We start from the raw sequence: 13653 nt of genomic DNA on the forward strand, positions 1-13653 counted from the left end.
CCATCCGGATGTCTTCTTTAGAGAAGTGTCTATTCATGTTTTCTGCCCATTTCTTCACTGGGTTATTTTTAATGTTTATTTTAGAGAGAGACAGAGACAGAATGCGAGTGGGTTGGGCAGAGAGAGAGGGAGGCACAGAATCCAAAGCAGGCTCCAGGCTCTGAGCTGTCAGCACAGGGCCTGACGCGGGCCTCAAACTCACGAGCTGTGAGATCATGACCTGAGCCGAAGTCGGATGCTCAACTGACTGAGCCACCCAGGCGCCCCCATAAATACCTAATTTATTTAAAAAGGAAACTTTATAAGCAATGATATCCACAAATTCAAAGTTCTTGATGATATGTTAGTCACATATTTTTAAAAATTATATAAAAATAAGATATATAACTATTCAAAAAAGGACCAATCCTCTGTGCACCCCCACACAGGTCCTACATGTGGGATACACCGGTCTCATTGCATAGAAAAGAAGAAGAAGAAGAAAATAGACTTAAGTTTTTGATATTCTCTAGGGAAAAATCCAAAGGAAAAGCTTTTGGAATGAACATATTATTGTTAGAATTATGGGTCTGAGGAGGCCTGAGAACAGGAATATTTTCATGTAGATACCAGAAATCCCAGGATGAACTTGTTTTATAAGCTTAATTGGTTCTTGCCTTTTAAAACCATTCTAGCCATTCTGAGACGCTCTCCTAATGAGATGAGGTTTTCAGAATGGGAGGCTTTACAAAGCTGGTGTCAGAGATAAGAGTAGTTCTCCCGTTGTAAATTTCCTGGGCCTTCATGAAAAGCAAGCATTAGGTAGTGCTTAAACTGAGAACACTGATGACCCACAGCCTAATTGAGTTAGCAGGATAGGGCAGTTTCATAGATTGCATTGTATTCCACTTATTTTGTTTCCTCTTCCCATAGACCAATAGACATGTAGAGCTTTAGTGTATCTCTTCAAATTACAGAAATTAATATGATTGTTTTCATAATATCATAGAAAACAGCAATGTGGAATGAAGGAGTTAGGTGGTATTGATGATAGAAAGCTGTAGTGTGAACTGATTCCACAAGGCTAGCGAAGGGGGTGAATTTACCGTGTGTTAACTGAACACATACAGGCAGAATGGATCCCCACCTGGGGGCGTGTGTCTTTTAGAAACATACCAGGTAATACGTGGTAAGCATCACTTGTCCTGTGAATTTGAGCTTTCTTATCCTAATTTAGCTTCTGAATTTAAATCTTTCAAAATTTTTTCACTTTTTCCCCCCATTTTAATAAATGCCTTGTTCCCCTGGAAACCATCATTTGGGAGTATATTTTAGTAATCAGAAACCACAAACATGATAGCTATTAACCGTATACGTCATTCAGTTGTCAAGAGTTTTAAGACCTTGATTACTTTGTTTCTAGAACCTCCTTATAAATAATAGGACACCCTGCTTGGGCCCTCAAACCTTGTCAAGTTAATACTTAGTTGGTTCTTTCTGTTGCCATTTTAGAAAGATCAGGCTTCACGGTGAGGCCGGTGGCTGGATACCTGAGTCCGCGAGACTTTCTGGCAGGACTGGCCTACAGAGTGTTCCATTGCACTCAGTACGTCCGGCATGGCTCGGACCCCCTCTACACCCCGGAACCGTGAGTACCCACATTGGATGCCTAGGCTGGATGAAGACCACTGTCAAGTTGTCAGTGCTCACTGTACTTGGAAGTGACTTAGGCCCTCTTTGATCTCCGAAGTAATCGTGTCGGTCTAGCCAGCGAGCCAAGTGCTTGTTCAAAGAACCAAATTCCTCAGCTGGGTATGTGGGATCTCCGTATCCTCACTTAGGTTTGTCTCTTTAAGGTTATCCCAACACTGAGGCTTTGGCTTTGGCCCAGCTGTTGGTGATATTGCTCCTTAAAACATGTGTAATTTTTATAAAGCCACGATCCCTATAGACCATTAGGACGATGTTGCATTTAAAGGAGCAGGGCTCAAAATGCCAATAATAAGGATAATCCCAACACACCAGGTGCTACTCTCATCAACTCATTTACTCTTCACAGCAATCCCATGATGTAGATGATTATCTCCATTTTTACTGAGGGGAAGATGCAGGCACAAAGGGATAAGTCAGCGTTAACACAGCTGGGACTCACGTGTCTCTTCCCATGAGGAGGCTCTTCCATGTTAAGGAAATTCATGCACATACACCATGACAATTCTCATGACTGATTCCTTCTCCTTCAGTGTTTCACATCACCCCCCAAACTCAGACCTTTTTACTATGCTCTTCCTGCTGTCTTAGTTTCTTGAACACTCCTCCAGTCCTACCTACCACCTCTAGATTTATATGGGGTTAATGATTCTTCTTTGACTCTGTCAGCTTTCTTTGAGAGAATCCACCTTTGGGGCTTTTATTCTCTCTCAGACAATGGGTGGCCAAGGGTTGGGTAAGCTGTGAACTCTCATGTGTTCATAATTTGGCCTTATCACACATGGATTGTAGTCTCCCAGTGTGAAACACTGGCCTGTTTTCTTTTTTTTTTCTTTAATTTTTAAATGTTTATTTATTTTTAAGAGAGAGAGACAGAGACAGAATGCGAGCACAGCACGGGCAGAGAGAAAGGGAGACACAGAATCTGAAGCAGGCTCCAGACTAAGCTGTCAACACAGAGCCCGATGTGGGGCTTGGACCCATGAGCTGTGAGATCATGACCTGAGCTGAAGTCGAAAGCTTATCCAACTGAGCCATCCAGGTGCCCCCAACAGTGGCACATTTTCTTTCTTTCTTTTTTTTTTTTTTTAATTTTATTATTTATTTTTAAAAATTTATATCCAAATTAGTTAGCATATAGTGAAACAATGATTTCAGGAGTACATTCCTTAATGCCCCTTACTCATTTAGCCCATCCCCCCTCCCACAACCCCTCAGCAACCCTCAGTTTGTTCTCCATATTTATGAATCTCTTCTGTTTTGTCCCCCTCCCTGTTTTTATATTATTTTTGTTTCCCTTCCCTTATGTTCATCTGTTTTTTCTCTTAAAGCCCTCATATGAGTGAAATCATATGATTTTTGTCTTTCTCTAATTTCACGTAGCATAATACCCTCCAGTTCCATCCATGTAGTTGCAAATGGCAAGATTTCATTCTTTTTGATTGCTGAGTAATACTCCATTGTATATATATACCACATCTTCTTTATCCATTCATCCATCGATGGACATTTGGGCTCTTTCCATACTTTGGCTATTGTTGATAGTGCTGCTATAAACATGGGGGTGCATGTGTCTCTTCGAAACAGCACACCTGTATCCCGTGGATAAATTCCTAGTAGTGCAATTGCTGGGTTGTAGGGTAGTTTTATTTTTATTTTTTTGAGGAACCTCCATACTGTTTCCAGAGTGGCTGCACCAGTTTGCATTGCCACCAACAATGCAAAAGAGATCCTCTTTCTCCACATCCTCACCAAATCTGTTGTTGCCTGAGTTGTTAATGTTAGCCATTCTGACTGGTGTGAGGTGGTATCTCATTGTGGTTTTGATTTGTATTTCCCTGATGATGAGGGATGTTGAACATTTTTTCATGTGTTGATTGGCCATCTGGATGTCTTCCTTGGAGAAGTGTCTGTTCATGTCTTTTGCCCATTTCCTCACTGGATTATTTGTTTTTTGGGTGTTGAGTTTGATAAGTTCTTTATGGATTTTGGATACTAACCCTGTATCTGATATGTCATTTGCAAATATCTTCTCCCATTCTGTCAGTTGCCTTTTAGTTTTGCTGATTGCTACCTTCGCCGTGCAGAAGCTTTTTATTTTGATGAGGTCCTAGTAGTTCATTTTTGCTTTTGTTTCCCTTGCCTCCGGAGACATGTTGAGTAAGAAGTTGCTGCGGCCAAGATCAAAGAGGTTTTTGCCTACTTTCTCCTCGAGGATTTTGATGGCTTCCTGTCTTACATTGAGGTCTTTCATCCATTTTGAGTTTATTTTTGTGTATGGTGTAAGAAAGTGGTCCAGGTTCATTCTTCTCCATGTTGCTGTCCAGTTTTCCCAGCACCACTTGCTGAAGAGACTGTCTTTATTCCACTGGATATTCTTTCCTGCTTTGTCAAAGATTAGTTGGCCATACTTTTGTGGGTCCATTTCTGGGTTCTCTGTTCTGTTCCATTGATCTGAATGTCTGTTCTTGTGCCAGTACCATACTGTCTTGATGATTAGAACTTTGTAGTATAGCTTGAAGTCCAGGATTGTGATGCCTCCTGCTTTGGTTTTCTTTTTCAAGATTGCTTTGGCTATTTGGGGTCTTTTCTGGTTCCATACAAATTTTAGGATTATTTGTTCTAGCTCTGTGAAGAATGCTGGTGTTACTTTGATAGGTATTGCATTGAATATGTAGATTGCTTTGGGTAGTATTGACATTTTAACAATATTTGTTCTTCCTATCCAGGAGCATGGAATCTTTTTCCATTTTTTGTGTCTTCTTCAATTTCTTTCATAAGCTTTCTATAGGTTTCAGTGTATAGGTTTTTCACCTCTTTGGTTAGATTTATTCCTAGGTATTTTATGGTTTTTGGTGCAATTATAAATGGGATCGATTCCTTGATTTCTCTTTCTGTCGCTTCATTGTTGGTGTATAGGAATGCAACCGATTTCTGTGCATTGATTTTATATCCTGCAACTTTGCTGAATTCATGAATCAATTCTAGCAGTTTTTTGGTGGAATCTTTAGGGTTTTCCATATACAGTAACATGTCATCTGAGAAGAGTGAAAGTTTGACCTCCTCCTGGCCTATTTGTATGCCTTTTATTTCTTTGTGTTGTCTGATTGCAGAGGCTAAGACTTCCAATACTATGTTGAATAACAGCGGTGAAAGTGGACATCCCTGTCTTGTTCCTGACCATAGGGGGAAAGCCCTCAGTTTTTCCCCATTGAGGATGATATTAGCGTTGGGTTGTTCATATATGGCTTTTATGATCTCTAGGTATGCTCCTTCTATCCCTACTTTCTTGAGGGTTTTTATCAAGAAAGGATGTTGTATTTTGTCAAATGCTTTCTCTGCATCTGTTGAGAGGATCATGTGGTTCTTGTCCTTTCTTTTATTGATGTGATGAATCATGTTAATTGTTTTTGCGGATATTGAACCAGCCCTGCATCCCAGGTATAAATCCTGCTTGGTCATGGTGAATAATTTTTTTTAATGTATTGTTGGAGCCAGTTGGTTAATATCTTGTTGAGAATTTTTGCATCCATGTTCATCAGGGAAATTGGTCTATAGTTCTCCTTTTTAGTGGGGTGTCCGTCTGGTTTTGGAATCGAGGTAATGCTGGCTTCATAGAATGAGTTTGGAAGTTTTCCTTCCATTTCTATTTTTTGGAACAGCTTCAAGAGAATGGTGTTAACTCTTCCTTAAATGTTTGGTAGAACTCACCTGGAAAGCCATTTGGCCCTGGACTCTTGTTTTTTAGGAGATATTTGATTACTAATTAGATTTCCTTACTGGTTATGGGTGGTTCAAGTTTTCTGTTTCTTCCTGTTTCAGTTTTGGTAGTGTATATGTTTCTAGGAATTTGTCCATTTCTTCCAGATTACCCATTTTTTTGGCATATAGTTGCTCATAATATTCTCTTATTATTGTTTTTGTTTCTGTTGTGTTGATTGTGATCTCTCCTCTTTCATTTTTTATTTTTTTTATTTGGGTCCTTTCCTTTTTATTTTTGATCAAACTGGCTACAGATTTATCAATTTTGTTAATTCTTTTAAAGAACCAGCTTCTGGTTTCATTGATCTGTTCTACTGTTTTTTTTTTTTTTTTTTGGTTTCGATAGCATTAATTTCTGCTCTACTCTTTATTATTTCCTGTCTTCTGCTGTTTTTAGGTTTTATTTGCTGTTCTTTTTCCAGCTCCTTAAGGCATAAGGTTAGGTTGTGTATCTGAGGTCTTTCTTCCTTCTTTAGGAAGGCCTGGATTGCTATATACTTTCCTCTTATGACCGCCTTTGCTGCATCCCAGAGGTTTTGGGTTGTGGTGTTATCATTTTCATTGACTTCCATATACTTTTTAATTTCCTCTTTAACTCCTTGGTTAGCCCATTCATTCTTTAGTAGGATGTTCTTCAGTCTCCAAGTATTTGTTACCCTTCCAAATTTTTTCTTGTGGTTGATTTTGAGTTTCATAGCGTTGTGGTCTGAAAATATGCATGGTATGATCTCGATCTTTTTGTACTTACTTAGGGCTGATTTGTGTCCCAGTATATGGTCTGTTCTGGAGAACGTTCCATGTGCACTGGAGAAGAATGTATATTCTGCTTAAGGATGAAATGTTCTGAATATATCTGTTAAGGCCATCTGATCCAGTGTGTCATTCAAAGCCATTGTTTCCTTGTTGATTTTTTGATTAGATGATCTGTCCATTGCTATGGGTGGGGTGTTGAAGTCTCCTACTATTGTGGTATTAATATTGATGAGTTTCTTTATGTTTGTGATTAATTGATTTATATATTTAGGTGCTCTCACATTTGGTGCATAGATGTTTACAATTGTTAGGTCTTCTTGGTGGATAGACCCCTTGATTATGATATAATGCCCTTCTGTATCTCTTGATACAGTCTTTATTTTAAAGTCTAGATTGTCTGATATAAGTATGGCTACTCCGGCTTTCTTTTGTTGACCATTAGCATGATAGATGGTTCTCCATCCCCTTATTTTCAATCCGAAGGTGTCTTTAGGTCTCAAGTGGGTCTCTTGTAAACAGCATGTAGATGGGTCTTGTTTTCTTATCCATTCTGTTACCCTATGTCTTTTGATTGGAGCATTGAGTCCATTGACGTTTACAGTGAGTACTGAAAGATATGAATTTATTGCCATTATGATGCTTGTAGAGTTGGAGTTTCTGATGGTGTTCTCTGGTCCTTTCTAATCTTTTGTTGCTTTTGGTATATATATATATTTTCATCTTTTCTCCTCTCAGAGAGTCCCCCTTAAAATTTCTTGCGGGGCTGGTTTAATGGTTACAAACTCCTTTAATTTTTGTTTGGGATCTTTTTATCTCTCCTTTATTTTGAATGACAGCCTTGCTGGATAAGGAATTCTTGGTTGCATATTTTTCTGATTCAGCACACTGAATATATCCCGCCATTTCTTTCTGGCCTGCCAAGTTTCTGTGGATAGGTCTGCTGCAAACCTATCTGTCTTCCCTTCTGGGTTAAGGACTGTTTTTCCCTTGCTGCTTTCATGATTCTCTCCTTGCTCAGTATTTTGTGGATTTGACTATGATATGCCTTGTTGATGGTTGGTTTTTGTTGAATCTAATGGGGGTCCTCTGTGCTTCATGGATTTTGATGTCTGTGTCTTTCCCCAGGTTAGGAAAGTTTTCTGCTATGTGATTTGCTCACATAACCCTTCTACCCCTATTTCTCTCTCTTCCTCTTCTGGGACCCCTATGATTCTGATGTTGTTCCTTTTTAATGAGTCACTGATTTCTCTAATTCTTAAATTGTGCTCTTTTGCCTTAATCTCCCTCTTGTGGTGCTTCATTATTCTCCATAAGATTGTCCTCTATATCGCTGATTCTTTGTTCTACCTTGTCCATCTTTGCAGCCGCAGCATCTATCCGTGATTGCAGCTCAGTTATAGCATTTTTAATTTCATTCTGGCTATTTTTTACTTCTTTTATCTCTGCAGAAAGGAATTCTAATCTATTTTCCACTCCAGCTAGTATTCTTATTATTGTGATTCTAAATTCTGGTTCAGACATCTTGCTTGTATCTGTGTTGGTTAAATCCCTGGCTGTCGTTTCTTCGTGCTCTTTCTTTTGAGGTGAATTCCTTCATTTTGTCATTTTGAAGGGAGAAAAGGAATTAATGAGATAGAAAATTTGAAATTAAAAAGTTGAAATTTAAAAAATATTAAAATTAAAAATTAAAAACATACACACACACACAAATTGAATAGATGATGCTAGATCCTAGCTGTGTTTTGGTCTGGGTGTTGAAAGTGGTTTGACAAATTAGAGAAAAAGAAAAGGGGGGGGGAGAAAAAAAAGGAAATCATTTGAGAATTTGAAAAAATGAATACACTGAAGTAGACTAAAATGAGATGATGAGGGTAAAATAGAATTTAAGAAAATATACACAAAAGTAAAGAATATAGTAGAAAAAAATTAAAAAAAATATTTTTAATAAAAATTAAAAATAAATATGAATTTTTTTTTCATTTTGTGTATTTAAGAAAAAAGAAACAAAAAACATAAATGAGATTAAAAAAAGAAGAGAAAAAAGAAATCGTTTGAAAATTTCAAAGAGTGAACACACTGTAGTAGACTAAAATAAAATGATGGAAGTAAAATAGAATTTGAAAAAATTTACATAAAAGCAAAAAATATAGTAAGTAAAATTAAAAATTAAATTAAAAATTAAATATTTTTAATAGAAATTGAAAGTAAAAACGAAGTTTTTCTCTTTCTGCATTCAAGAAAAAGAAAAGAAATGAAAAAGAAAAAAGAAAAAGAGAAAAAAAGGAAATTGTTTGAAAATTTGAAAAGGTGAGTACACTGAAGTAGACTAAAATAAAATGATGGAAGTAAAGTAGAATTTGAAAAAAAATTACACAAAAGTAAAATATATAGTAATAAAAATTAAAGAAAGATATTTTTAATAAAAATTGAAAATAAAAATGAATTTTTTCTCTTTCTGTATTCAAGAAAAAGAAAAGAATTGTAAAAGAGAAAAAGAAAAATGAAAATTGAGCCTGCTAGCAGATTAAAGTAGGACTGAAACTGCTTCATTTTCCCCTAGAAGCAGTCTATGTAGCTCTTTATACTCCATAAATTAAGTCTTGTGTTCTTGAAGAGTGAAGTTGGCCCAGTTGGGCGGGGCTCAGTGTAACAGCTCCGCTCTCCACTAGATGGTGCTGCTAGCCTACTGGGGTGGATTGTTGCAGAGCTCGTAGGTGCGCATGCACATGCGTGGGAGTGATAAAAATGGCGGCGCCCGGCTACCCAGTCTGTTCTCCCCATCAGCAATTGCGCACCCATCCTCTGTCTTCAGCTCTCGTCCACTCCCTGCTTTTTTACTCTCCGTGACCAGGCCCCAGGCAGTACCTCTCTCCCAAGTTTTGTCTCAGATGCGGCTGTTTATCCTGGCCCCTTACTTCCGAAGGACTGCGGCTTTGACCCGTTCCGCCCCTCTGCGGGAGGGTCTCACTGAGCAATGGCTGAATGAGCAATGGCCGAATGTCGGCTGCACCCATGAATGTCCGCTGGGCCCTGCTGCTGCCGGTGCCCCAAGACTGTGGCCAGGTGCCAGCCCGCCTCAGAAAAAGGTCGTGAGATAGTGTTGCAGCAGCGTTTCAGGGATTATGGAAAATCACAACACACATCTGGCACCAGGCTTCACCCTTAATGACCTTGTTCTAGCAACAGCAAATGTGGCTGTTCTCTGGGGTCTGCTGGGACCAGGTGGCTTCAACAGTCTCTACCAAATGTCCTTCCAGCAGTGGAACTGCTTTTCCCCTTGTGGCCCGAGAACCTCCTGGACTCCACTCTGTTCCTGAGGATTCGCCCTTCCCACCAGAGCACCGCCAGGTATCGAGCTGCAGAGTTGCAGCCTTTGCACTCCCCTTGTTTACAGTCTTGATGGAATTTAAACCCTCTCCTTTCTCCTTTCTCCCTTTTTAGTTTAGTCCCTGAGGCTGTTTCCAATTTTCCACTTTCTCTCCAGCTGCTTTTGGGGAGGGGTGCTTTTCCCTTATTCTCTCCCCTCCCCAGTCATCGTCCTCTCTCCAACCACAAAAGCACCTCCCTTCCTGTGCCTCTCGCTCCCCAAGTTCACTTCTCTGTGCCGCGTACCTGCTGAATTCTGTGGTTCAGGTTGTGCAGATTGTTGTGTTAATCCTCCAGTCAGTTTTCTAGGTGTGCAGAATGGTTTAGTGTTGGTCTTACTGTATTTCATGGATGCGAAACACAAAAAGCTTCCATGCTGTTCTGCCATCTTGGCTCCTACTGGCACGGTTTCTTAAACTTACTGAATTTTCCACTGCCTTCAAAGAAGACACAAATCTCATCTCTGGGAAACATTCTCTTGCCATCCCCGTGCATAATTGCTTTTTCCTCAGCAAATGTTATTTGCTTTCCTTATCATCCACTTATTACATGTATTTAACCATGCTAGATTTTAACCTTTTAATTTGGGTCTTACATCTTTACTGAAATTGTAAACTACTTGAATATTTCTTTCTATTCTTTAAAAAAAAAAAACACTTATTGGGAGATTACTATGTGCTTAGATTGTCTAGGAACAATGTCCCTGTCTAAAGACAATGTCCCTGTTCTCTTGGATGAATGAGTGGAGGTAGAGGACAATGGTCAGCATACAAACACCTCGGTAATATGATATTGGGTGTAAGTGCTGTGATGTGCTAAAAGTGCTTTAAAGACAAATAAAACAGGGTGAGAAGATGAATAGTAGTGGATGTTGCTCTTTTGGGTTGAGTCATCAGGAAAGCCTCTTGGGAAGTAACATTCAAACAGAGACCTGAATGCAAATATTTCCTTTTTTTTTTTTTTTAAAGTTTATTTATTAGGAATTTTCTTCTTAACATTTATTTATTTTTGAGAGAGAGAAAGAAAGAGAGCATGCAGGAGGAGCAGAGAGAGGGAGACAGGCATCGAAGTGGGCTTGCTATGAGCATAGAGTCCTATGTGGGGCTTGAACTCATAAACTGAGATTATGACCTGAGCTGAAGTCAAGAATCTGCAGTTTAACAGTCTGAGCCACCCAGGCACTCCTAGGTTTATTTATTTTGAGAGAGAGAGAGAGAGAGCGCATGAGCATGAGTGTGTACGAGTGGGGGAGGGGCAGAGAGAGGGAGAGACAGAAACCCAGGCAGGCTCTGTGGGGAGCCTCCTGATGTGGGGCTCAAACCCATAAACTGTGAGATCATGACCTGAGCTGAGATCAAGAGTCAGACACTTAACTGACTGAGCCACCAGGCGCCCCCTCCTTTTCTTCTTTCCAAATATTTCCTGGTAGAATATTCCAGGTAGAGAGAAAAGAGCAAGAGCCAAAGAGCCCAAGACTGGGAGTTGTCACTGGGTCTCTGCCCCCTTGGGCTCCATTTGAATAAGCACCGACCCCTAATCTTACTCTCATTTGTTACCCATTGTTCTTCAGGACACTGGGGTTATCACTTTGCTTGTGATGCTGTTTTACTAGAATAATATTGTGATTAATGGGCTGCCATTGATCTTCACTGTGGAGCAGAGTCCTTGAAGGTTGAAGCAGTTGACTAGCTGGTGGTGGTGGTGGACGTAGGCAGGGATTTGAGCTGAGCCTCTGAAGTTCCCCTCCTCCTCTTCAGCAGGCAGGCGGCTCACTGACCAGGTAGGTCCCAGCAGGGTCACTACATTGCTTTTTAAGCTCCTTTCAGCTTCCCTGAAAGTGTTTTCAGGGTTAACAAAGGTTACTACTTATAGGACTCAAGACATTTGGAAAAGAAATGCTTCTTGTAGTGGAGTGAGTACTCAAAGGAGCATTGTCAGAGTTAGAAAGGCAATCTCTAAATCTAGCCCAGAGGGTTTACAAATGGCCCTGTTTACAAATAGCAGGCACTTTGTTAGTTCCTTTTGAATAACTGGCCCTCGTGAGACCTGTGATAGCGTGCCAATAGGTATGCAGAGAGAGAGGGCAAAGAAATGAGATTTTAGCCACAGAGATCTATAAAATTTTGGGATAATGTGTTACATTTTTACCAAAGTACTTTCAGCCAATTCATTCGGCAAACATTTATGTGCAATGCTAGCAGGGAGGTGCAGTGGATTCAAAGATGAATAAAATATAGCAGCTGTTTCTTAAAGCAGCTCACATTCTGGCAGGGGAGATAGAAACATAAATAATTATGCAAGTGTGGTTAGGGCTATAATGAGGGTGTGTATAAAGCAGTCCTGAAAGGCTTTTCAGAGAGGGTGTAAACTGAGTGAGGGTCTAGAAGGGTGGATAAGAATTTATGTTTTTGTACAAGGCAGGGTGGGGAGGGAGGGGAAAGCTTTCAAGTCGAGCAGACAGCAAGTGCAAAGTTGTGGAAGCTCACAAGAGGCATAAGTGAGCAAGGCTTGTTACACCAGAGTGGCCAGAGCATAGGGTATGTATTAGGGATGGATTTTTTTTTGTTTTTCAGTTTGCAGTGTAAATGATCATTTGTCAAACTTGGACAATTCTGTAGGCAACAGGGAGTTATCCAAGGTTCTTGAGCATGATCAGATCATTGTATTTGAGAAAGATGATGGGGACTGGGGGATGGGGAGGTGTAAAGAATGAACAAGTTGGAAAACCAGCAGGAGCTCACATTCCAGTGAAGGAATATAGTTTATAAGTTCTTGACCTAGAAAAGGTCAGTGGGATAGGACAAGAGGTCACCTATTTGAAAAGTATCATCACAATGGAATTAACAATATTTGGTGACCATGAGGGTGAGGAGAAGGTCCTCAAGATAATACTAAGGTTTTTAGACTGGGAAGCTGAATGGATAGTTTTTTTTCTAAAAATGGCTGAGAATATTAGAGCAGGATCAGGCTTGGAAGGAAAGGGCAAGGAAGGGGCAAGGAAGGAGGGAGAGAAGAGGAGAATTTGGGATTGGGGCATGTTGTCTTTGAGGTGCCCAGGGGTGGACATCCTGGAGAAGCCCCTGGTAGTTGGAAGTAAGTGTTGGGAGTTCAGAAGTGAATTTAAAGCTCCCACTATAGATGTGAGTGTTTTCTTCTTCTATGACTCCCATGACCATACAGACAAGAGGATGCTTAAGTCAGAGGATAGAAACCTGGGACTTGTTAACTTGGGTGTTTTACAGAATCTTTTTTTGGGGGGAGTGGATTTTCTATCATTCATTGTTTTTTAAATTATTATTTTATGAGTACGTAATACATGTACATAATTCAGAATTCAAAGCACACTGTGGACTTAAAAAAAGGGGGCGGTGGTGACACCGCCTGAGTGGTTCAGTCAGTTAGGCATCCACTCTTGATTTGGGCTCAGGTCATGATCTTATAGTTCCTGAGTTCAAGCCCTATATGGGGCTCTGTGCTGACAGTGTGGAAACTGCTTGGGATTCTCTCTTTCCCTCTCACTCTGCCCCTCCCCTGCTCATGCTCACTGTTTCTCTCTCAAAATAAATAAATAAACTTAAAAAAAAAAGCACACTGTAAACAGTGACTTCCTTTCCCTCCTTTGCTCCCTTGACACTCCCTTCACCTCCCCAGGAGACCACTGGTGCCAGTTTCCACTGCACCCTTCCAGAAGTAAACTGTGCAGACACAATTCTCTGTAAAGATCCCTTTAATTTGTATTGCAAACTCCCAAGTCCCTTCACAGCTGCAGCCTTGAATGGATGGGGCACCACACGGGGAGTGTCGGTTCCTGCCCAAGCACTTTTCCAGGCATTGTCTTTGTAATGAAATCCCATTTCCTCAATTGAAAACCAACAGAGGGCAGATTCTCCAATTTGTGAAGTTCAACTTGGCCCCTGTGTTTGGTGCCTGTACACTCGGCTTCCAAATAACTGCCTTCAATTGCCGAAATGTTGTATTGGAGGCAGCGCTAATGAGACAAAGGTGAGCCCTGAAGACGCAGGTAGAAATGAGAGTGAAAGCTGAAAAAGACATTATCTGAAAAAAGGATTTTATTTTCCCTTT

The 13653-nt window shown here is 40.1% G+C and overlaps 1 protein-coding gene across 2 annotated transcripts in view; it reads left to right on the plus strand.

Annotated features, from left to right (window-relative positions):
• Positions 1–13653, plus strand: part of TPH2 (tryptophan hydroxylase 2) — a 103626-nt gene that overhangs the window by 36416 nt on the left and 53557 nt on the right. For both annotated transcript variants that reach the window (XM_049625983.1, XM_049625984.1), the window contains exon 7: positions 1492–1627. In XM_049625983.1, the coding sequence (XP_049481940.1) occupies positions 1492–1627 (136 nt within the window). The remainder of the gene's footprint in view (positions 1–1491; positions 1628–13653) is intronic.

Source organism: Panthera uncia, chromosome B4 (assembly GCF_023721935.1).
Source record: "Panthera uncia isolate 11264 chromosome B4, Puncia_PCG_1.0, whole genome shotgun sequence".
Taxonomy (NCBI): Eukaryota; Metazoa; Chordata; class Mammalia; order Carnivora; family Felidae; genus Panthera; species Panthera uncia.